At 37.2% G+C, this 24,842-nt stretch overlaps 1 protein-coding gene across 13 annotated transcripts in view; it reads left to right on the top strand.

Annotated features, from left to right (window-relative positions):
- The window catches only part of TTBK2 (tau tubulin kinase 2), a 307,449-nt gene that overhangs the window by 151,536 nt on the left and 131,071 nt on the right, over positions 1-24,842 (top strand). For 11 of the 13 annotated variants that reach the window (XM_077127599.1, XM_077127601.1, XM_077127605.1 and 8 more), the window contains one exon: positions 2,820-2,893. The exons of 1 other annotated variant lie outside the window; for it this stretch is intronic. In XM_077127599.1, coding sequence (XP_076983714.1) covers positions 2,820-2,893 — 74 coding nt within the window. Of the gene's footprint in view, positions 1-2,136; positions 2,691-2,819; positions 2,894-24,842 lie in introns of those variants that run through there. One more of the 13 variants, XM_077127608.1, reaches the window with a different exon arrangement.

The following is a 24,842-nucleotide window of genomic DNA, read 5'->3' as shown; positions in this document are numbered from 1 at the left end:
GTGGGGAAGGGGCACCAGCCGCCACGACTTGGGGAACTCACGGTTCTGGGGGGCCTTGCAGCCGGTCCAGCTGATCCAGACCTGGGGTACACTGTGTGTCCGGTCACTGACGTGGCCCCAGGAGCTGTTCTGTACTGTTTCTGGTTATTTAGTAGTTGTTCTGGAGGACGAGCTAAAAGGTGCACATTGCTAAGCCCCCATCTTGGTCCAGAAATCTTAATGATTGTTTTAAGTGGCGGTGAAGAGTTACCGTTCCAATTAAATTGTAGTTTTTCCCTTTCCAAAAGCTTGTGCCTTTTTATTGAACAGTGTTAAATAGGTCCATTAGTTGTGTATTTATATGATATATATATATGAGCATTAGTACACTGTGCCATAAAATATGAAATAAGAGCTCATTAACTCCTACCTAAAGCAATGAAGATGTATTGATGAATCCTGGAATATTTGCTGCTGATTTTGTATTTTAATTACACAATAACAAAATTATTTGACTGTTTAACTTTTGTTTTTAAAGGTGGCTTAATCTCTCTAAGAGGTAAATTGTATTTTGGTATGTTATCACAAAAATATTTTAGAAGATATGTTCCAATAGGTCTTTTTTTTTTTTAAGATATTTGGAATGTCTTTGTAATGGAGGTACTTCATTTAAACATAACACGATAGGAAGAGGGAATCAGGATGAGTAGATTAAGAAAAACACTTTTTAAATGACTTTTTATTGTTTCTATGAAGGTAGGAAAAGAATAAGTTGCCAGTGACCATCATTTTCTACTTTCATTCTCACTACAATTTACCAGGTGACAATTTTGCAACAATATGTAACATATATGTAAAGTGATCAACATGAATTTTAGAAATTATGAGTTATTATTTCCGTTGCACCCAATCTTGCTAGTGCTTCCCCTTTTCAGGCAAACAACCAGAGGTATGATGATAAACCAAGGTGCAGAATGGAGTTTGGAAGTATTAACTGAAATGAGTCTGAATGCATATATATTTTAAGTCAGTCAGTGAACACTTTTTTTTTTGAGTGTGCCATTATTTCTCTTCAGTCTACTAAATCTTGATCTTCTATCTCTTGAACTGTCACTTTTCTTCTTTTCAAAGCCCAGTTTCTTTAAATATTTTGTGCACTTATTGCTTCATATTATGTTCACTCCTTAACCCAGTATAGACTCGCTTATCCACCTCTCTCTTGCTAGTGACTTCCTTATTGTTTTTATTAGTGAGCCTTCTCAGTCTTTTTGTAATGTTTGTCGCTGGTCACTTCCACCTTCCTGAAATGTTTATCTCTTTTGGTCTCTATTATACTCCTTTCCCACTGTTTCTTCCTACCTCTGAGGCTATTCTACATCCTTCAGAGGCTGTCTTTTACTTTTGTTCATGTTTTAAATGTTGCATTTCCAAGAATTATTTTCTTAGCTTTCTTTATTTCTTATTGCTTGTTCTTTCACTTGGCTTTTTTTTTTTCATGTATGTTAGTGGTTTCCTCTGTCTTCCATGAACTATAGGCTCTCCAATTTACATCTGGAGCTCATTCTTTTCATTTTAGCAACAGGCCTGAAATTATAATTGTCTGCTGAAATCAGCTGGTTGTTGTCAACCTCAACATTCTAATTTCTCTTAAAAGTCTTTATAACATCCTATAATCTCTTATTTTGGTACAACTTTTCATCTAATTTTACCAAATTTCAGTCAAAAACTACTTTTTTCGTGTTTTTCAGGTTTTACATATGTTTTCCATGTCTACTATAAATCTTCAAACCATTGTTCTCTGTTTTGCATTATTATACTATCCCAGAGTGGCCATTCTGCCTACAAAATTGACCTCTCTACACCCTATCCTCCTCATTGCCACCACAGTGGCAACAGAGTTTTAGTGTATTATTCCTTAAGATATTTTCCATTTTTTTCATTACCTGACAATAGGTTTCAAAGCTCCATCCGTGGGCCAGATGCTTTTAGATCATTGAGAGAACTTTTGAAAAGCTCATATTCCTTGTCTTTTCTCACAGATTCTGATCAATGTAGGCTTTAACTTTAAAAACTTTAAAACGTTTCCCAGGTGATTTTGATAAGTATCCAGATTTGAAAACAGTAGCCTACAAATATGGCTCAAAATCCTTATTATGGAATACAGGTTCCTTCCTTCTCTCCAGCACCCCATTACTCTGTTTTCCCTCCCCTCATTCAGTGTGCTCTTTTCTGGACCTGGAACCCTGTACGCTTGATTCTCTTTTGGGACCTTTGCATGCTTTTTTTGAATCAGAAATGGGGCCCTAAATTTCTACCTGTTCTACCTCCCTTCTGTACCCCAGTGGACACTTTTAGATTTCATTCCTAGAATTCAGGTTTAGAACTACTGAGCTAATTCAAATCAGTGAGACCCAGAAAGACCAAGTTTATTACCAGAGTCATGTAATAGTGAATGCAGAACATATTTAAAATTCAGGATTTATGTTTCTAACATAGTTCTTATTCATTGTTCTTTTGTGGCATACATATGTATAATTCTGGGTATGTTGATCTGAAACAACATCTTACTCCTTTTGTTTCTAAATATATTACCATTCATTTGTTCCCTCATACATTTTTTGGTTTAGACAACAAACGTTAACTACTCAAGAAACATTTCAGAGTGTGAAGTGCGAAGAATATTTGGATAATACAAATTTCCTATTCTAAAAGTACTAAAGACAGTCCTTGATATTCAGTCATAAAATACTATACAGAAAGACAAATTATTTTCAGAAGAGAAACAATAGTGTAACCTTTTCCACTTCTTTCTTTCTTTCTTTCTTTCTTTTTTTATCCAGGGAAAGACCATGTTTGTAGATTTATTGGCTGTGGGAGAAATGATCGATTCAACTATGTGGTCATGCAGTTGCAGGTAGGTTACCTTGAAAATGTACCTTAAAATCCTTCATTTTTGATCAAAGTGTACCCAATTACAATGGATATTAATAAAAGTAACAGTATTCCTGGTATCTTCTCAAGATGTTTTACACTGTGCCATTGGAATTTTCTTTAGACAGACTTGATGTAAATTTTCTGAAGATGAAAAGATTGTCCTTGTCATCTATCTTAGTTGACCCAAAGTTTCACTGATTGTCATCTTTACAAACTTTTCAGTCCTTATGTGGGTTGCTGGATATAATATGAGTTTTGTCCTTTCCCCTTCCATTCTTCATTACCTTAGGGACTCTAATTTTCCATTTATGCTCTTGAGTACCAACTTGACTACTGGGAAATTTAAGCATTAGTTGAGATAAAGGGAAAATGCCATTCCCTCCCTCTTTCCTTTTATTAACATAGCTATGTCCCTTATCCTTCAGTTGGGAGATATAGTTGGGTTGAAGAAACAGAGGAAAGAGATTCAGAAAGGGATTATTGAAGTATGGCTGCAGTAGGGAGAAGTAAACTATCCCATTCTCTCTGATGGTACCACTGCCTTTGCGCATACACGCAAACAGATTCTCTCATTCTTTTTTTCTCTTTCTTTTTCTCTCTCTCAAACACACACACACACCTGAACTATATTCCCCCTGACAGTGTAAAAAGCCATGGTTCACCTTGCTGGCTGACTTAAGAGTCCACAGGGTTTTCTTACATCTTTAGCAAACTTAGTTTTGGGCTTTTGATTTCTTTATTTTCTTTCAACTTATCCTCATAGTGTAATTTCAAGACATAAATCCTGAGCCAAATGCTTCCTCCTCTCCTTAGAGTTCTTTTTTTGTTTCCCCCATCCATCTTTCAGCATATAATTTAGATCTAAAGATATTAATCTATTTGTGGAACTTAGCTTTAATGTCCTTCACTGTCTCTTGAACCAGCATAGTTTTATTTCTAACAGCAGCTATCCCTATACCTTTTTAAAGTGATTAATGTGGTTTCTGCTGTCATTTTGGCCAATAATAATATAACTTTTTGTATTTATATATTCCAGTATTTTAGAACAGCTAGAAGTAAAAATCTAAAATTGTGTATAATATTTTATAAAATTGTTTGAATTCATCCTACATCTATTTGTTCTTCACTGTACCACCATAGAGAGGACGGAATAGATTTTATCCACATTTTTCAAATGGAGAGGCTGAGGCTCAAGAAGTCTGTGGTCTGACTAGAACAAATCACCTGATGAGTCTTAAAGTTTGGCAAAAACCTGGTATCATCTCAGAATGTTTTACACTGTGCCAGTGGAATTTCCACAATTAGAAAACTTGAGTTTTGTCATCAGCCGCTATACTTTCCATAATTAGAAAACTTGGGTTTTATCATCAGTTTATTACTGACTGGGAATCATGGACAGGGACTCTTTAAACTGCCAAGTCCTTCCCTCTTGAGCACTACTAATTTTTTTTTTGTAATCTATTGTCAAGTGTTTAATGAGTTTTTTTTTTAACTTTTTAAATTGTACAATATAACGTATATTCATAGTAAAGAAATAAAAAAAGCAGTAGTTTCAAAGCACTCTTCAACAGGTAGTTACAGGACAGATCTCAGAGTTTGTCATGGGCTACCATGTGATCCTCTCGTAGTTTTCCTTCTACCTGCTCCAGAATATAGGAGGCCAGAGGGCTTAAATAATTTTTTAGCATCACAATCGACTATTTTCTTTCTATTTTGTGAAAAATAACATATATACAAAAAGCTATAAATTTCAAAGCACAGCACCACAATTAGTTGTAGGACATATTTCAGAGTTTGACACTGGTTACAGTTCCACAATTTTAGATTTTTACTTCTAGCTGTTCTAAAATACTGGAGACTAAAAGAGATATCAGTTTAATGACTTAGCATTCATATTCATTTGTTAAATCCTATCTTTTCTGTATAACTCCACCATCACCTTTGATCTTGTCATCCCTCTCTTTAGGGGTGTTTGGGCTATGGCAATTCTAAATATTTCATATTGGAAGGGACTGTCACTAATATGGGGTAGGAAGATGGAACTGTCTGATGTTCTGGAGAGGCAGGGCTATGTTTCAGGACTTATTGGGACCAGGGACCCATCTGGAGGTTGTAGGTTTCTGGAAGGTTACTCTAGTGCTTGGAACCCTTGTGGAATCTTACATATTCCTGGTGTTCTTTAGGATTGGCTGGAATGGTCCTGGTTGGGGGTTGGCAGCTTATGATAGGTAGCAAGGTCTAACTGAAGCTTGCATAAGAACAACCTCCAATGTAGCCTCTTGACTCTGTTTGAACTCTCTCGGCCACTGATACTTTATTAGGTACACTTCTTTTCCCCCTTTTGTCAAGGTGGAATTGTTGATCCCACGATGCCAGGTCTGTATTCATACCTGGGAGTCATCTCCCATGATGCCAGAAAGAGACTTTCACACATGGATGTCATGTCCCACATAGGAATGAGGGCAATGATTTCACTTGCAGAGTTGGGCTTAGAAAGACTGAGACCACATTTGAGCAACAAAAGAGGTCCTCCAGAAGTAACTTTTAAGCATGCCTGTAGGTAGTCTAAGCTTCTCTGCTACCTACATAAGCTTCACAAGAGTATGCCTCATGATTGAGGGCATGACCTATTGATTTGGGTGTACCTAAAGTTTGACACAGTATCAGAGTATTCTCTGATGGTAAGGTTTAATAGTTCCACATTCTTTCTCTCCTCCCTCAGAGGACTTTGCCAATACTTTTTGATTATCTACTTAATATACACTAGGAAATATCCAGGTATTACAATAATCTATACAGGATTAAAGGACCTCTTTCTTATTCTGGGCTCCCTGTGTTTCAATTGAGCTATGCAGATAGGTTGAATTAGTTTATATGTGACAAAAAAATTTCACTTCCAAACCAAATAAAACTTTCTTCCATTGGTCTCATAGAGTATGTGTGCTTCTGAAATATAGGCACTGTCTTCGTTATCCCTATGTCTGAATTTCTTTAACCCTAACCTGTTTGGCTTCGCTTTTATCTCTAAATATCAGGTTATATACATAAAACAGCCTCTCAAAATCCAGAAATAATTATCACCACTCTGAACTTAATGTGTCCGCTCCAAAAGCTTACAATCAAGGCCTCTGTTTTCTTATAAGCATTTTCTAAAGGTGACCATACCATACTTGTTCTTTTGTTTCTGGCTTATTTTGTCTCCCCAAATGTCCCACATGTTAACTCACATCATTGCATGCCTTGTGACTTTGTTTATTTTTGTAGCAGCCCATCCTTCGTTCGTAAGTATACACCATCATTCACCAGTCTACTTCTCCGTCGGTGCATCCTTTAGCCACCTGCATTCATCGGCATCATGTATAGGGCACAAAGTCCACAGTCCATCAACAGTCTCAATTTTAGATAATTTCATTGTTCGAAAGAGAAGGAAAACCAATAAACATACCCTTGCCAAATAGGAAATCTGAACCTCCTCTTAACTCTTGTCCCTCTCCCCATTAATTACCTCTGCTGTTGCTGTGGTTGTGCTGATGGTTACCTTTTGAACATAGCTCATAGCATGCCATAGCAGTTTTCTCCCTGTACCCTGAACTTAAACACTGTTTGTACAAAAATCATATCTTTGAAGTATTTCTTGGGAGAACTAATTCCTATTTCTAGTGTTAATCGGTGGGACACGTAGGTCTGTACAACCCTTTTCAGTCTTTTTCATCTTCAATATGGTAATGTTACTTATAGACCCACTAGAGAACAACCTTCACTCCTATCCTTTCCCTTACACCGGGATTCAACCTCATTAGCTAATGGTTCACCCATCTGTAGCTTCTATATAGCTCTATGTCCCCTATATCCTGTGTTATAATTGTCTGATTATACCTTTATACTGGTCATACAAGTGGAATCATACTGTATCTATCCTTTTGTATCTGGCTAATTTCACTCAGAATTATGTCCTCAAGACTCCTCCATCTTATCATGTGTTTCAGGATGTCATTTTGTCTTACTGCTGCATAATATTCCATGTTGTGTATATACCACATTTTGTCGATTCGCTTGTCTATTGAAGGGCATTTGGTCTGTTTCCATCTTTTGGTGATTGTAATAATGCCACTCTGAACATTGGTGTGCAAGTATCTGTTTATGCCGTGCTTTCAGCTCTTCTGGGTATATACCAAGTAGTGCTGTTGCTGAGTCATAGGGCAATTCTGTATTTACTTTACCTCTCCAACAGTTATAGTTTCCTGATTCTTTAATAGCAGCCATTCATATCGTTGAGTCATATGATTTCTTTGTATATACAGGAAATCAAACTTTTGTCTGATATGTGATTTCCAGATATTTTTTCCCATTGAGTTGGCTGCCTCTTCACCTTTTTTTACAAGGTCTTTTGAGGTGCAGAAGCATTTGATTTTGAGGAGTTCCCTTTCATCTATTTTTTCTTTTGTTGCTTGTACTTTGGTTGTAAAGTTTAGGAAGCTATTTCCTATTACTAGGTCTTTGTTCTAGTAGCTGCTAGAATGCAACACACCAGAGATGGATTGGCTTTTAATAAAAGGGGAATTATTTTGTTAGTTCTTCAGAGGAAAGGCAGCTAACTTTCAACTGAGGTTCTTTCTTATGTGTGAAGGCACAGGGTGATCTCTGCTGGCCTTCTCTCCAGGCCTCTGGGTTCCAGCGACTTTCCCCTGGGTGATTTCTTTCTGCATCTCCAAAAGCCTGGGCTGAGCTGAGTGCTGAGATTAGGTATGCTGAGCTGCTTGGGCTGTGCTATGTTGAGCGCTCTCATTTAAGCACCAACCAATTAAATCAAACATCATTCATTACAGCAGGCACACCTCTTAGCCTACTGCAAATGTAATGAGCAACAGATGATGTTCAGATACCATTGGCTTATGTCTGCAACAACAGAACTAGGTACCTTCACCTGCCTAAGTTGACAACTGAATCTAACTACCACAGTCTTGAAGATGTTTCCCTACATTTTCTTCTAGAAGCTTTATGGTGCTAGTTCTTATATTTAGGTGTTTGGTAGGGGTCCTCTTTCATTGTTTTGGCTATTAATATCCAGTTCTTCCATGCCCGATTACTGAAAAGACCATTTTGTCCCAGTTCAGAGGATTTGGGGGCCTTGTCAAAAATCAGTTGACCATAGATTTGGCGGTAAGTTTCTGCACTCTAGATTCGATTCCATTGGTCATTGCTTTTATCTTTGTGCCAGTACCATTCTGTTTTTTTTTTAATTAAAAAAAAATTAGCAAAACATTTAGAAATCATTCCATTCTACATATACAATCAGTAATTCTTAATATCATCACATAGTTGCATATTCATCATTTCTTAGTACATTTGCATCGATTTAGAAAAAGAAATAAAAAGACAACAGAAAAAGAAATAAAACAATAATAGAGAGAAAACAAAACCAAAACTATACGTACCATACCCCTTACCCCTCGCCTTCACCTACCACTATTTCAAACTGAATTTATTTTAACATCTGTTCCCCCTGTTATTTTTATTCCATATGTTCTACTCTTCTGTTGATACAGTAGCTAAAAGGAGCATCAAACATAAGGTTTTCACATTCACAGAGTCTCATTGTGAAAGCTATATCATTGTTCAATCATCATCAAGAAACATGGCTACTGGAACACAGCACTACATTTTCAGGCAATTCCCTCCAGCCTCTCCACTACATCTTGAAGAACAAGGTGATATCTACTTAATGCATAAGAATAACCTCCAGGATAACCTCTTGACTCTGGAATTTCTCAGCCATTGACACTTTGCCTCATTTTACTCTTCCCCCTTTTGGTTGAGAAGGTTCTCTCAGTTTCTTGATGTTAATTCTCAGCTCATTCTAGGGTTTTTCTCAGATCTTTGTCCCATGTTGCCAGGAAGGTCCACACCCCTGGGAGTCATGTCCCACGCAGAGAGGGGGAGGGTGGTGAGAATGCTCATCATATTGGCTGGAGAGAGAGGCCACATCTGAGCAACAAAAGAGGCTCTCTTGGGGGTGACTCTTAGGTCTAAATTTTAAGTAGACTTGACCTATCTTTTGTGGGTTTTAAGTTTCATGTGAACAAACCCCAAGACTGGGGGCTCAGCCTATAGCTTTGGTTGTCCACACTGCTTGTGAGAATATCAAGAATTCAACTTGGGGAGGTTGAATTTCTCCCCACTCTCACCATTCCCCGAAGGGGGCTTGCAAATACTTTTCCAGTCACTGATCAAATCATTCTGGGATTCATCGGGGGATCACTCAGGACAAACCAACAAAAACTCATGTGCTACCTGAGATTTCAAGTACTTATGACATTCAATCAAACTATCTACATTAGTTATATTAGGAAATGCTCTAGTCAAAATCAAAATTTTGTAACAAATAAACATTTTTTGCTTTAGTCTCACACATAATGTGACATTTTAAAGTATTAGATATCATCTATTTTCAGCACCCTACAATAATGACAATCCTTTGTTCTTCGTCATGCAAAAACATTTTTAAAATTTGTACATTGTACATTTCACTATTATTATACACTCTAGGCATTCCTAGATTATACCATCTCGATCTTTGACATCTATCTTTCTTTCTGATTACATTTATGAGTACCATTCTGTTTTGACCACTGTTTTCTTTATAATAAGTTTTAAAGTCTGGGGGTGTTAATCCCCCCACTTTACCCAAAGAAAGCAGGAGTAGCTATAGTAGCTATACTATATATCGGACAAAATAGACTGTAAATGTAAAGACATCATAAGAAACAAAAAAGGACACTATATATGAGTGAGCCTAAAAAAAAAGAAGGTCCTTCTTCTTTTTTAGGCTCCTTTTAGCTATTCGGGGTTTCTTTCCCTTCCAGATGAATTTGCTAATTAGCTTTTCACAGTTTTCAAAGTAGGTTGTTGGAAGTTTGATTGGTACTGTGTTGAATCTGTAGATCATTTTGGGGAAAATTGACATATTAACTATATTTAACCTTCCTATCCATGAGCAGGGAATGTCTTTTACCTAATTAGATCTCCTTTAATTTCTTTTAGCAATATTATGTAGTTTTCTGTGTACAAGTCCTTTATGTCCCTAGTTAAGTTCATTCCTAAATACTTGATTCTTTTTGTTGCAATTTTGAATGGAATTTTTTTCTTTAACTAACGCCTCAGCTAGGTCATTTCTTGTGTATAGAAATGTTACTGATTTTTGCACGTTAATTTTATATCCCAGCACCTTGCTGAACTTGTTATTAGCTCAAGTAACTTTGCTGTAGATTTCTCAGGATCTTCCAAATATAGTGTCATGGTTAGGGACACGTGTCAACTTGGCCAAGTTGTGGTACCTGTTTATCTGATTGGGCAAGTGCTGGCCTGTCTGTTGCATGAGGACATTTCATAGGATTAGGTTATGATCACGTCAGCTGCATCCACAGCTGATTCCATTTGTAATCAGCCAAAGGGGAGTGTCTTCTGCAATTAGTGATGCTAAATGCAATCATGGGAAGCCTTTTAAGGAGGACTCAGAGATTCCATTCCTGCTTTGGCTGGTGAGCCTCTCCTGTGGAGTTCATCCAGGCCATCCATTGGAGTCATCGGCTTCGCAGCCTGCCCTGTGGATTTTGGACTCTGCGTTCCTGTGATCACGTGAGACACTTTTATAAATTTTGTATTTGCAAGTGTTCCCTGTTGATTCTGCTTCTCTAGAGAACCCTAACTAATACATATAGTATCATATCATCTGCAGATAATGAGAGTTTTACTTCTTCTTTTCCAATTTGAAAGCCTTTTATTTCTTTGTTCTGCCTGATTGCTCTAGCTAGAACTTCTGTCACAACTTTAAATAATAGTGGTTACAGTGGGCATACTTGTCTTGTTCCTGATCTTAGGGGTAAAGTGTTCAGTCTCTCTCCATTGAGTATGATGCTGACTATCTGTTTTTCATATATTCCCTTTATCATGCTGATGTAGTAACCTTTGATTCCTATCTTTTGAATTTTTTTATCAGAAAAAGATGCTGAATTTTGTTGGATGCGTTTTCACCATCAATCGAGATGATCATGTGGTTTTCCCTTTTGATTTGTTAATGTACGGTATTACATTAATTGATTTTCTTGTGTAGAACAATCCTTGCATTCCTGGTGTAAACCCCACTTGGTCATGGTGTATAATTCTTTTAATGTGTTGTTGGATTTTATTTGCTAATATTTTATTGAGAATTTTTTGCATTTGTATTCATTAGGGAGATTGGCCTGTATTTTTCCTTTCTTATAGCATCACTACCCAGTTTTGGTATTGAAATGATATTAGCTTCAGAAAGTGAGTTAGGTAGAGTTTCTTTTTCCTCATTTTTTTTGGAAAATCTTGAGCAGGATTTGTGTTAGTTCATTTTCAAATGCTTGATAAAATTCCCTTGTGAAGCCATCTGGCCCTGGACTTTTCTTTGTCGAAAGATTTTGAATGACCGATTGAATCTCTTTACTTGTGATTGGTTTGTTGCAATCTAATGTTTCTTCCTGAGTCAGTGTAGCTTGTTTGTGTGTCTCCAGGAATTTGTCCATTTCATCTAAGTTGTCTAGTTTGTTGGCATATAGTTGTTCACAGTATCCTCTTATTATTTCTTTCATTTCTTCAGGATCTGTGGTTATGCACCCCTTCTCATTTCTGATTTTGTTTATTTTCATCCTCTTTTTTTCTTTCTCAGTCTTGCTAGTGGCCCATCAATTTTGTTGATTTTCTCAAAGAACTGACTTTCAGTTTTACTGTTTGTTTCTCTTGTTCTTTTGTTCTCCTATTCATTTATCTCTGCTTTAATCTTTGTTATTTCTCTTCTTCTGTTTGCTATGGGATTAGTTTGCTGTTCTTTCTCAAGTTCTTCCAGGTGTTCTGTTAAGTCCTTAATTTTGCTTTTTCTTGTTTTTTAATATAGGGGTTTAGGGCAGTATTTCCCTCAGTACAGCCTTTACCACATCCCTAATGTTCTGATACGTTGTATTCTCGTTTTCATTCATGTCCAGATAGCTGCTAATTTCTCTAACAATTTCTTCTTTGACCCGCTCATTGTTTAAGAGTGTGTTATTTTATCTGTATCTATTTGTGAATGTTCTCGTTCTTTGGTGCTTATAGAGAACCAGCTTCCTCCCATTGTGATCAGAGAAAGTGCTTTGAATAATTTCAGTGTTTTTAAATGTATAAAGACCTGTTTTGTGCCCCAGCATTCATGTTCCATGATCAGTAGAGAAGAATGTATATCCTTGTGCTTTGGGATGCAGTGACCTATATATGTCTGTTAGGTCTATCTCATTTATCAAGTTATTAATTTCTCTGTTTCCTTGTTGATCTTCTCTTGTCTGGTTGTTCTGTCCATAGAGAAGAGTGGCGTATTGAAGTCTTCTACTATTATATAGTGTCCTTTTTTGTTTCTTATGATGTCTTTACATTTACAGTCTATTTTGTCCGATATATAGTATAGCTACTATAGCTACTCCTGCTTTCTTTGGGTTACAACTTGAGTGGAAAATCTGTTTCCATCCTTTCTCTTTCCATCTATTTGTACCTTTTATCTACAATTAGTCTCTTGCAGGCAGCATATACCAGGTTTATATATCTTGATCCATTCTGCCAATCTGTATCCTTTAATTGGTAAGTTTATTCCGTTAACATTCAAAGTTATTACTGAAAAGGTGTTTCTTGAATCCACCATCCTTTTTTTTTTTTTAATTGTCAGATCTGTATATTCTTTTCCCTCTTTCTCTTTGTAATCTTTAAATTACCTTTAGTGGTGCTCTTCAGTTCTGTTCCTTCCACCAGACCTCCCCCTCCTGTCTTTTTTATTCGGCCGGCACAGCTGCTTTTAGTATTTCTTATAGGGCCGGTCTCTGGTTGACAAATTCTTTCAGGACTTCTTTGTCTGTGAAACTTAATCTCTCCCTCAGTTTTGAAGGATAATTTGGCTGGGTACAGCATTTGTGGCTGAAAGTCTTTCTCTTTTGGAATCTTGAATATATCATACCACTGTCTTCTTGCCTCCAGGGTGCTCATTGAGTAGTCTGAACTCAGTCTTATTTGGTTTCCCTTGTATGTAGTAGATTGTTTTTCTCTTGCTGCTTTCAGAATTTCCTGCTTCTCTTCAACATTTTACAGACTGATTAGTATGTGTCTTGGGGAAGGCCTATTTGAATTTATTCCATTTGAGCTTCTTTGACTTGTATATTTATGTCCTTTATGAGGTTTAGGAAGTTTTCCCCCATTATATCCTCAACTGCTCTTCCTAGCCCTTTACTCCTCTCTTCTCCTTCTGGGACACCAGTGATTCTTATATTTGCATACTATGTTTTGTCTGTCATTTCCCTGATAACTAATTCAGATTTTTCCATCTTTTTTGTCATTTCCTGTTTTGAATCTTCTAAGTCGGTTATCCTGTCCTCTATATCACTTATTCTTTCTTCTGTTTCTTCAGATCTGGTGTTTTGTGCTTCTAGTATGGTTTTTGTTTTGTCAACAGTCTTTAATATATGTGATATCCACTATTTTTCTAATCATTCTTTCAAAATTCTCTTTATGCTCTTGTACTGTCTTCTTGATCTCCTTTATGTCATTTGCTGTCCTGCTTATTTTATTAAATAGAGTTGTGTGACCACCTTTGATTAGTTTTTCCAATGTCTGTCTCCTCTGGTCTTTTAATTTGGTCATTAGGCTTAGTGATCTTCTGCTGTCTTCCTGACATGTAAATATCTTGATTGATTTACTTTGAGAATTTATTTCTTTCACTAGTCTAAGGTCTTATGTTTGCAGGATGGTTGTACACCAGGGTGCAGTGTATGGGGTGGGGCACTCAGTCCAGTGATTTGTTTCAGGACAGATATAGGCACAGATTGGGGATGTTACGCTGATGCTTGTGAACCTGGGCGCCCAGCAGCCAGGGAGGATGTAGCTGTGCGGGTGCACTGTTCTGGGTGGGGGGAAGGCATAACCCTGGTGTGCGCTGGTCTAAGGCACGGGGCCCTTTGTGCACATGCATAAAGCTGTGGCACCAGGTCAGTGTTATGCCTTTGTGGGGGTAGATGTGACCCTCCTGTGCAGGTCGGCACTTTCTCAGAGCTGGGAATTGTGGCTGAGGCCCGCCCGCATGCCTGGTTCTAGGACTGCTGTAAATTGTAGTTCCCAGAGCTGAATAACATGATTGGGGGTCTTTGCGCATGTATGGGTCTAGGAGTGCCATAAATTGATGCGCAGAGCTTGGTAGGGGGCGGGGTGAGTCTGTGTGACACTGTGAGCAGGGATCAGGGGTAACCTGGGTATGGAGGTTTGTGCCCACAGCCTTTACGCGCTGGCAACAGCCTGCAGGGAACACGGAGGGGAGGTAGTGCTCAGGCGTGGTGGGGGTGTGGGGCAGGTATGTGCACTGGGGGCTGGTGGGGTGGCGGTGCCTGGAGCATGGAGAATGAGAGTGGGTGACAGCATTTCGGTGCATGTGGTATGGCGTGAATCACAAGTCAAGGGGCTGCGCTGGTGAGAGTAGCACACCAAAGAAATGTGGACTCACTTAGTTCATAGTCCCTGGCTCCCATCCGTGCATTCCTGAGGGCTCCGAACCTCCGCACCAGGCTCCACCGTTCTGCCTCTCAGTTCCTCAACCTCTGTAACTAGGTCTGCCCTATATGGTGCCAAAGGCTCTCCCAGATCAGCCGCACTCCTGAATCAATGCCTCAGTCGTCCTCCTGTCCCTTCTCTACCTTTTCCGTGGAGCAGGGCTCATCTTGAGCTACTCTATTTAGCCATCTTCCCTGAAGTCCAGCACTACTCATTTTTATTCTTGCACTTATTTAAATCTCACTTCCGCAAAGGGGAAGGCTCTTAGTCTGGGAAAATTAAAGATATACATGTGTATCAGGTAATGGTGTTTTGGTTTTCTGAAGCTGCTGGAATGCAATACACCAGAAATGGAATGGCTTTTCAAAAGGGAGTGTTTAAGTTATAGAGTTTAATGTTTTAAGTTTGTAAAAATGTCCAAACTAAGGCATCCAGAAAAAGATACCTTGACTTAAGAAAGGCCAATGTTTCTCACCTGGAAAGGCATATGACTGGAGTCTGCTGGTCCTTGTTCCCATTTCCATTGCTTCTAGCTTCTGATGCCAGTGGTTTCTTCTCTTAGCATCTATGGGCCTTCGGTTGGGTCCTCCAGAGCAAAACTCTGGATTTTGTCTTGCTTAGTGTCTCATGGGAGGGCACATGGTGACGTGTACTGGGTACTGCATCTCCAGAAGTCTGTATCTAGTTCTCTTTTGGCTCTTATGGCTCTGTCTATTCTCTTGACTCTCAGTTTCTAGCGTCTGGGAGTTCTTCATTTCCAGACATCTGCATCTGAGGTTTCTCCAAGATGTTTCTTCTTTAAAGGACTCTAGTAAACTAATCAAGACTCACTTTGAATGGGTGGTCACATCTCTATCTAATCAAAATGTCACATACACAGTTGAGTGTGTCATGTCTCTGGGAAACAATCCAATGAAGTTTCCACTCCACAATTTTGAATAGGGATTAAAAGAAACCTGGCCAATGAGCACTCTGAGGAGGAAATCAAGAAAAAAATTCCATTCATAATTGCAAAAAGAACAAAATATTTAGGAATAACTTTAAGGATTGAAAAGACTTACACATAGAAAACCACAAGATATTTCTAAAGTAAATCATAGAAGACCTAAATAAATGGGAGGGCATATCGTGTTCATGGATTGGAAGACTAAATATAGTTAGATGTCAGCTCTACCTAAATTTATTTATAGATTCAGTGCAATACTAATTAAAATCCCAAAAACTTACTTTGTAGAAATAGAAAAAAAATTTATTTGGAAGAGAAAGGTGCCCCAAATAGCTAAAAATATCATGAGAAAGAAAAATGAAATGGGAGGGCTCACACTACCTGACTTTAAGGCATATTACAAATATAGTGGTTAAAACAGCATGGCACTGGCATAAACATAGATATACTGACCTATGGAATCAAATAGAATGTTCTAATATAGACCCTCTCATCTATGGATAATTGATCTTTGATAAGGCAGTCAAGCTACCTCACTTAGGATACACCAGCCTCTTCAATAAATGGTGCTTAGAGAACTGAATATCCATATGCAAAAGACTAAAAAAGGATCCATATCTCACAACGTATACAAAAATTTAGTGAAAATGAATCAAAGAGCTAAACATTAGAGCTAAAACCATAGAACTTTTAGAAGAAAATGTAGGGAAGACTAAATATAGTTAAGACCATAGAACTTTTAGAAGAAAATATAGGGAAAATCTTACAAAACTTGTAGTAAGAGGTGGTTTCCTAGATCTTACATCCAAAGCATGAGCATTAAAGAAAGTAATAGATAAATGAGAACTCCTCAAAATTAAATACTTTTGTGCATCAAAGAACTTTGTCAAGGGAGTAAAAAGGCAGCCTATGTAATGGGAGCTAATATTTGGAAACCACATAACAGATAAGGGTTTAGTATCCAGAATATATAAAGAGATTGTTCAACTCAACAATAATTCGCATTTGATGGAGATATCTTTTAACCCTTTTTTCATCCAAAGGTTCCTCCTCTGTCTTTTATTTTCTCATGAGTTTCTTTTTGTTGTGTTTTTATTGCCACTGAAATAGTTGGAGTTGTTTACCATGCATAAATTCCCATATTCTGGAGTTTGCTGATTCTCTTCCTATGGTGTTTCCTGGTAAATAGAAGTACAGATTTGGTCAGATTGTAACTTTTAAAAATTTTATTTGACTAGAATACTTTAAAGGTGGGTTGTGTACTTCCTATTACATCATATTAAGAGGCAATATCTGGTTGTCTTTCTTCTTTAGGGTTTAGACTGATCAGTGAATTCAAGGATTGTCAGCCTGATCCATTCATATTAAAGTTCCTAATTAATTTTTCATCTGATAGTTGTATCACCCCATTAGTAGTCATTGCCTAGATCAATTACTGCAGTGGGGGGTTGCAGATACACCATTCTAATTCTATTAGTTCTTCTTCATGTATTAGCTAGAATTCTTACCTAACAAACACTCCATCAACTGTTAGGTTATCCCAAGTTAAACTACATATATAAAGTTAGGATTGATACTTGATTCTTTTCTTTTGTTTACTAATTTTCAGAATAACAAATTTATTCCCTAATATTTTCCAGAGGAGCTCTCTCTCTCTCTTTCAATATAATTATGAACTCATGGATTTAACATATTTGATGTTTTCCAATCACTGCAGTTATTTTTCGTTTTTGTGCCCTCACTCTGACTTTGGCTATTGAATATCCTTCAAGTTGAAATCTGAGTTATTTTGACAGGTCTTGGTTGCAGCAGTCTTTAATAGCATCCTTACTTTTTGGTATCAAAATATGTATCAAGTTTGTTGTATATTATTTCATGTTCCAGATCTGTAGTCAGCTATTTTCCCAATATGCCTTGGTTTCATTTCATTTCTTTTTTTTTTTTTTAACTGTTTCTTACTGTTGTTTTATTGTGGTAAAATATATATATATATAAATTTTTTATTTTAACCATTTTTCAGAGTTTAATTCAGTGACTTTAATTACATTCACAATGTTGTACTACCATCACAACTATCTGTTTCTAAAGTTTTTCATCGCTCTAAACAGAAATTATTTCCATTAAGCAGCACTCCACATTTCCCCCTCCTTCAAGCCCCTGGTAACCTCTTATCTACTGTCTGTTTCTGTATTTGCCTGTTCTTGATACCTTATATAAATTGAATCATACAGTATTTGTCCTCTTTATATAAATTCAATCATACAATATTTGTCCTCTTGTGTCTGGTTTTTTTGTTTTAGTATATAATGTTTTCAGGATCCATCCATGTTATAGCATTTATCAGAACTTTATTCTTTTTTATTGCTGATTATTATTCCATTGTATATATTTATGACATTTTGTTTACCCACTAATCTGTTGATAGATATTTGAGTTGTTTTCATCTTTTGGCACTTGTGAATAAGGCTGCTGTGAGCCTTGGTGTGCAAGTATCTTTTGATACCATGATCATTTTCAGAACATTTGCATTACTCCAGAAAAAGAAATAAGAAGAAAAAGGTCATACATCCCATACCCTCTTATTGACCACTGCTGAAATTGGATATCTACCCAATTTATTTTACCCTTTATCCTCCCTATTATTTATTTACTTTTTCTCCATATTTTTTATTTAATTTTTCATACCCTGGAATAAAAGGAGTATCAGACACAAGGTTTTCACAATCACACAGTTACATTGTTAAAGTTATATCTTTATACAGTCATCTTCAAGAATCAAAGCTACTGGAATACAGCTCAATAGTTTCCAGCCACTCCATTAGATACCGTAAACTAAAAAGAAATATTTATATAATGCATAAGAATAACTTCCAGGATAACCTCTCAACTCTGTTTGAAGTTTCTCAGCTGCTCAAACTTAATTTTGTCTCAGTTTTCTCTTCCCCCTTTTGGTCAAGAAGGCTTTCTCAGTCCCATGATGTTGGGTCCTGGCTCATCCTGGGAGTTTGTCCCACATTGCCAGGGTTATTTATAACCCTGGGAGTCATGTCCCATGTAGGGGGAAGGGCAGTGAATTTACCTGCTGAGTTGGCTTAGAGAGAGAGGCCACATCTGAGCAACAAAAGAGATTCTCTGGGGGTGACTCAGGCATAATTTTAAGTAGGCTTAACTTCTTCTTTGCAGAAATAAGTTTCATAGCCTTTATCATGCTAAGGAAATTCCCTTCTATTACTAGTTTATTGAGTGTTTTCATCATGAATTGGTATTGTTTTTGTCACCTTTTTTACGTCTGTTGCAATGAAAATGTTTTATTCTTCATTCTATTAATATAGCGTATTTTGTTAATTGATTTTTGTATGTTGATTCATTCTTGCATTCCTGGGATAAATCTTACTGTGGTGTATAATCCTTTTCATGTGCTTGGTCTGTTAGTATTTTGTTGAGGATTTTTAGGTTTGAATTGGTAATGGATATTGGTCTATTGCTTTCTTTTCTTGTAGGGCATTTGTGTTTGTCTTAATATTAAGGTAGTGCTGGACTCAAAGAATGAATGAGGAAATGTTCCATCCTCTTCAGTTTTTTTGAAGATACTGAGAAGTATTGATGTTAATTCTTATTTACATGTTTGGTAGAATTCATTAGTGAAACTATCTGGTCCTGGGCCTTCTTTGTTGGGAGGTTTTGATGACGTCTCCTTATGCAAATTTGTTATAGACCTATTCAGAGTTTCCATTTCTTCTTTAATTTTAATGCAGTTTTATTGAGATATATTCACACACCATACAAACCATCCAAAATATAGAATCACTGGCTCATAGTATTATCACATAGTTGTACATACCTCTCCATGATAAAATTTCAAACATTTTCTTTACTCCAGAAGATAAAATCTTCCTTTACCGCTTATTTCCCTCTATTATTGGTGTGGTACATTTGTTATTGTTGATGAAAGAGTATTTTACTGTTAACTATAAGTTATAGTTTGCAATAGGTGCTATTTTCCCCATGTATTCCTTTATTATTAACTCCTTATAGTAGTGTCATACATTTGCTCTAGTTCATGAAAGAACTTTTTAATATTTGTACAATTAATCATGGACGTTGTCCACTACAGGATTCACTGTGTTAACCATTTCCATGTCTTAACCTCCAACTTTCCTTCTGGTGACATGCATGACTCTAAACTTCCCTCTTTTACCACATTTAACACCATTCAGCCCTGTTAATTATTCTCACAAGCACATGCTTTTACTGTCACCTCGTCCATTTTCAGACATTTCAGTTCAATCTAGTTAGACATTTTGCACATATTAAGCATTAATTCTACACTCTTTTGCCTCATTCTCTATCCTAGTACCCTATATGAGTTTCCATATTATAATTAGTGCATATCAATGAGGTCATATAATATTTGTCCTTTCGTGTCTGTCTTATTTCACTTAACATAATGTCCTCTAGGTTCATCCTTCAGAACCTCATTTCTTGCTGCTGAATAATGATACATTGTGTGAATATACCATAATTTGTTTATCCATTCATCTGTTGATGGACTCTTGAGTTGTTACCACTTTTGGCAGTTGTCATTAATGCTGCTGTGAACACTGGTATGCAAATGTCTGTTGGTGACCCTTCTTGCATATCATTTGGGAATATACTGAGTAGTGGGATTGCTGGGTTTTAAGGCAATTCTATACTTAGCTTCCTCAGGAACTGGGAAACCATTCTCCAAAGCAGCTGTACCATTTTACATTCCCACCAGCAATGAATAAGTGTTACAATTTCCCCATATCCTCTCCAGCACTTGTAGTTTTCTGTTTGTTTAATAGTGACTATTCAGGAACGTATGAGATATGTTGTTTTTTTTTTTAACTTTTTTTTAATTGTAAAAAATAACATATATGCAAAGCAAGGAGAGAAAAAAACAATAATTTTCAAAGCAAACTTCAACAAGTAGGGAAGCAAACTTCAACAAAGCAGATTCCAGAGTCTGTCATGGACTACTACGTCACAATTTCAGATTTTTCCTTCTGGCTACTCCAAAATATTGGAGGGTAGAAGGAATATTAATATAGTGATTAAGCAGTCATACTCACTTATTCAATCCCTTTTTCTCTGTTATGCCTTCTCCTCCACCTCTGATCCCTCTCCCAATCTATAGGGATCTTTAGGCAGTGCCCATTTTGACTTTTTTCATGTTGAGAAAAGATGTCTACACTAAAGGATAGGGGGATGTAATCAGTCGATAATCTTGGAGAACCTAGTCCCTCTAGGTTTCAGGATTTATCTTCCCTAGGAACCCTCTGGGAATTATAGGTTCCAGGAAAGCTAACTTAGTGCATGAAACCTTTATAGAATTTCATTTCGAGCCCTAGGTGTTCTTAAGAGTCAACAGGAGTGATGTTGATTGGAGTTTAGCAAACCATGGCAATTAGCGCTAATTGAAGCTTGCATATGTGTAGCCTCCAGAATAGTCTCTTGACTCCATTTGATCTCTCTTGACCACTGATGCCTTAATTTATTCCATTTCTTTCCCCTATTTTGGTCCAGAAGGTGGTGTTGATCCCACAGTGCCAGGATCAGACTCATCCCTGGTAGTCATGCTCCATGTTGTCAGTGAGATTCTACCCCTGAATGGCTTGTACCACATAGTGGAGGGAGGAGAGCAATGATTTTCCTTGCAGAATTGGACTTATGGAGAGAGAGGGCACATCTGAGCAATAAAAAGCCTCCCTGGAAACAACTCTTAGGCTTCATTACACATAGTCTTAGCATCTCCCTATGGAAATAGGCTTCAAAATCCAGGGCTTTTCCTATTTTCTTAGGAGTTCCCAATAGTTGAGAGGGTACCCAGGGTTTCCCAAGTTGTAAAATTTAATACTTCCGTTTTTTTTCCTTTGGACCCTCAAGGGACTCCACCAATACTGTTTAATTATCAGCCCACCATATCTGAGATGTAACCTGGTATTATATTAAACTGTACAGTATCAAAAGTCCTCATTCCCATTCTGGACTGTGGAGTTTGGCTTGTTTAAAAAAGATGTTGAGAGAGGTTGATTTAGATGATGTGTTACAGAAAATTTGGGTTCTAGACATAATAAGCCTCTCAGCCTTTGGTCTCATGCAGTAGCTGAAGGTCTCTAGTAAACATACACTATCATCTTTTACCCTGCATTCTAGCCATTCTTCAGTCAATCAGATTGGCTTTGTTTTAAACTCTAGTTGTGGCCTGATCTCTTTTTCGGCTACTTTAACTGTTATTATTTATAGCTATGCTAACTTTCAGCACTCCATTTCTGCATCCTAGGTGTCACAGAGCTACCAATTTCCAGGGAAATACTAGCTGATACACATATAACTCAGTGTCTCAGAATCCACAAATGCATCTACAACTTCAAACCAAATGTGGCTGCTATAAGTACTGGCAATCTAGGCTCCCATTTTCTTAGAATTATTTTCTGAGAGAGATCTCAGCATATTCTTTTGTTTCTGGCTTATTTTGCACAACACGTTGTCCCTGAGGTTTATTCAGTTTGTTATGTGCCCCTCGATCCCCCTTCTTTTTGTAGCTGCACCATATTCCATCATAAAATGTATCACTGTTCGCCATTGTGCTTCTCAATCATTGTATCCTTTGGCTTCCTCCATTTATTGGACATCATGGATGATGTCCAAAATAAACAAACCATGCCTTACAGTATCTTTGCTTGGTACAATCAGCAGCACTCTAAATTTTAGACAATTTTCATAATGACAAAGAACTGGCAAACACAGCATTACTAACTATCAGATCAACCCTACCCCTTACCTCTTGTCCCTCAGTCCCAATTAGTTGCCCCTGGTAGTGCTGTGGTACTGTTGATGTCTTCCTGTTAACTTTTAGCCATAGCATGCATTTTAAGTTTTCCTCCTATATTTCTTTACTGTTGACTCTTTGTCTTCTGTTAAACCATCAAAATAATTCATGTGATTGTAATTCTTAACATACAAACATTCTTGTACAAAATTTTTGGAGGCTCTGTTTAACCAGAGCTGATGTTAAAAAAAAAATAAAAAGAAAAAGAAATAATAATTCATGTGAGAATTTATTTATAATTTTAAATTTAATCAGTGGGAAACATGGCACTATACATCCCCTTTCAATCATATTCACCTTCAACAGGGCAACGTTACTTATAGACCCAATAATTAGTTATCATCACTTCTGTCCATTTCCTTGCATTTAGATTCAGCATCTTTGGGTAGCCTTTACTCCATCTCTAGCTTTTGTGTACTTCTAGGTCTACTATATGCTGCGGTACCTCTGAAATTACCATTACAAGAATCATAATAGCGAAATCCTATAGTATTTTTGCTTTTGTGTCTGGCATATTTCACTCAGCGTAATGTCCTCAAGGTTCATCCATATTGTCACATGCTTCAGGACATCATTTCTTCTTACTACTGCATACTGTTCCATCATATGCACACCACATTTTGTTTATCCACTCGTCTGTGGATGAACACTTGGATTGTTTACATCTTTTGGCAATTGTTATTAGTGCTGCTGTGAACATTGGTGTGCAAATATCTGCTTGTGTCACTCCCCCTCAGCTCTTCTAGCTGTATACTGCATTGTTGGTATTGTCACGTCACAGTTTTGTGAGGAATCGCCAAACTATCTTCCACAGCAGCTGTACCAGTATACATTCCCACCAGCAGTAAATAAGTGTTCCTGTTTCTCCACATCCTCTCTAACATTTGTAGTTTTCTATTTGTTTGATACCAGCAATTCCTGTAGATGTGAGGTGATATCTCATTTTTGTTGTAATTTGCATTTCCCTTATAACATCTCTTCATGGGCTTTTTAGCTATCTGTATTTGCTCTTCAGAAAAATGTCTATTCATATCCTCTGCCCATTTTATAATTAGTTTGTTTATTCTTTTGTTGTCGAGCTGTGTAATTTCTTTTAGTACACAAAATATTAAGCCTTTATCCAATATTCCAATATGTGGTTTCTAAATATTTTCTTCCATTAAGTTGGCTGTCTCTTCATCTTTTTAACAAAATCCTTTGAGGCATTGAAGCTCTTGATCTTAAGGAATTCTCATTTGTCTATTTTTTTCTTTCACAGCTTGAGGTTTAGGTATAAAGTGTAAGAAGCTAATTCACGTTACCACATCGTAAAGATGTTTCCCTGCATTTTCTTCCAGAAGATTTATGGAATTTGCACTTACATTTAGGGCTTTGATCTATTTTGAATTAATTTTTGTATGGGGTGTAATGTCAGAGTCCTTTTTCATTCTTTTGGCTATTGATATCTAATTCTCCCATGCCCACTTATTGAAAAGACTATTCTGCCCCAGTTCAGTGGATTTGGGGACTGTTCTAGTCTGCTAGCTGCCAGAATGCAATATACCAGAAACAGAATGGATTTTAAAAAGGAAAATTTAATAAGTTGCTAATTTACAGTTCTAAGGCTGAGAAAATGTCCCAATTAAAGCAAGTCTATAGAAGTGTCCAATCTAAGGCATCCAGGGAGAGATACCTTGGTTCAAGAAGGCAGATGAAATTCAGGGTTTCTCTCTCAAGTGAGAAGGCACATGGTGAACACAGTCAGGGTTTCTTTCTCAGATGGAAGGACACATGGCAAACACAGCATCATCTGCTAGCTTTCTCTCCTGGCTTCCTGTTTCATGAAGCTCCCCAGGAGATGTTTTCCTTCTTCATTTCCAAAAGTCTCTGACTGGTAAACTCTTCTTCTTATGGCTGTGTCGTTCTGCTCTACTCTCTCTGAATCGCTCTCATTCTCCAAATGCTTTCCTCTTTTACAGGACTCCAGAAACTTGTCAAGACTCACCCAAATGGGTGGAGACATGTCGTCCATCACCTAATCCATCTTAACAACCACACTTGATTAAATCACATCTCCAGGGAGATGATCTGATTATAGTTTCAAACATACAGTATTGAATAGGGATTATTCTGCTTTTACGAAATGGGATTTTGATTAAAACATGCTTTTCTAGGGGGCATACATCCTTTCAAACCAGCACAGGGACCTTATCGAAGATCTGTTGTCCATAGATTTGGTGGTCTGTCTCCACATTCTCGATTTGATTCCATTGGTCGATACTCCTATCTTTGACCAGTACCATGCTGTTTTGATCATTGTGGCTTTATAGTAAACTTTAAAGTCAGGAAGTGATTGTCTTCCTACTTCGCTCTTCTTTTTTAGGATTTCTTTAGCTATTTGGGGTCTCTTTCCATTCCAAATAAATTTGATAACCAGCTTTTCCGAGTCTTAAAAGTAGGTTGTTGGGATTTCAATTGGTATTACATTGAAACTGTAGATCAATTTGGGTAAAATTGGCATCTTAACTACATTTAACTTTCCTATCCATGAGCAGGGAATGTCGTTCCACC

Source organism: Tamandua tetradactyla, chromosome 14 (assembly GCF_023851605.1).
Source record: "Tamandua tetradactyla isolate mTamTet1 chromosome 14, mTamTet1.pri, whole genome shotgun sequence".
NCBI classification, from domain to species: Eukaryota; Metazoa; Chordata; class Mammalia; order Pilosa; family Myrmecophagidae; genus Tamandua; species Tamandua tetradactyla.
This window is presented reverse-complemented; position numbering and strand designations above follow the sequence as displayed.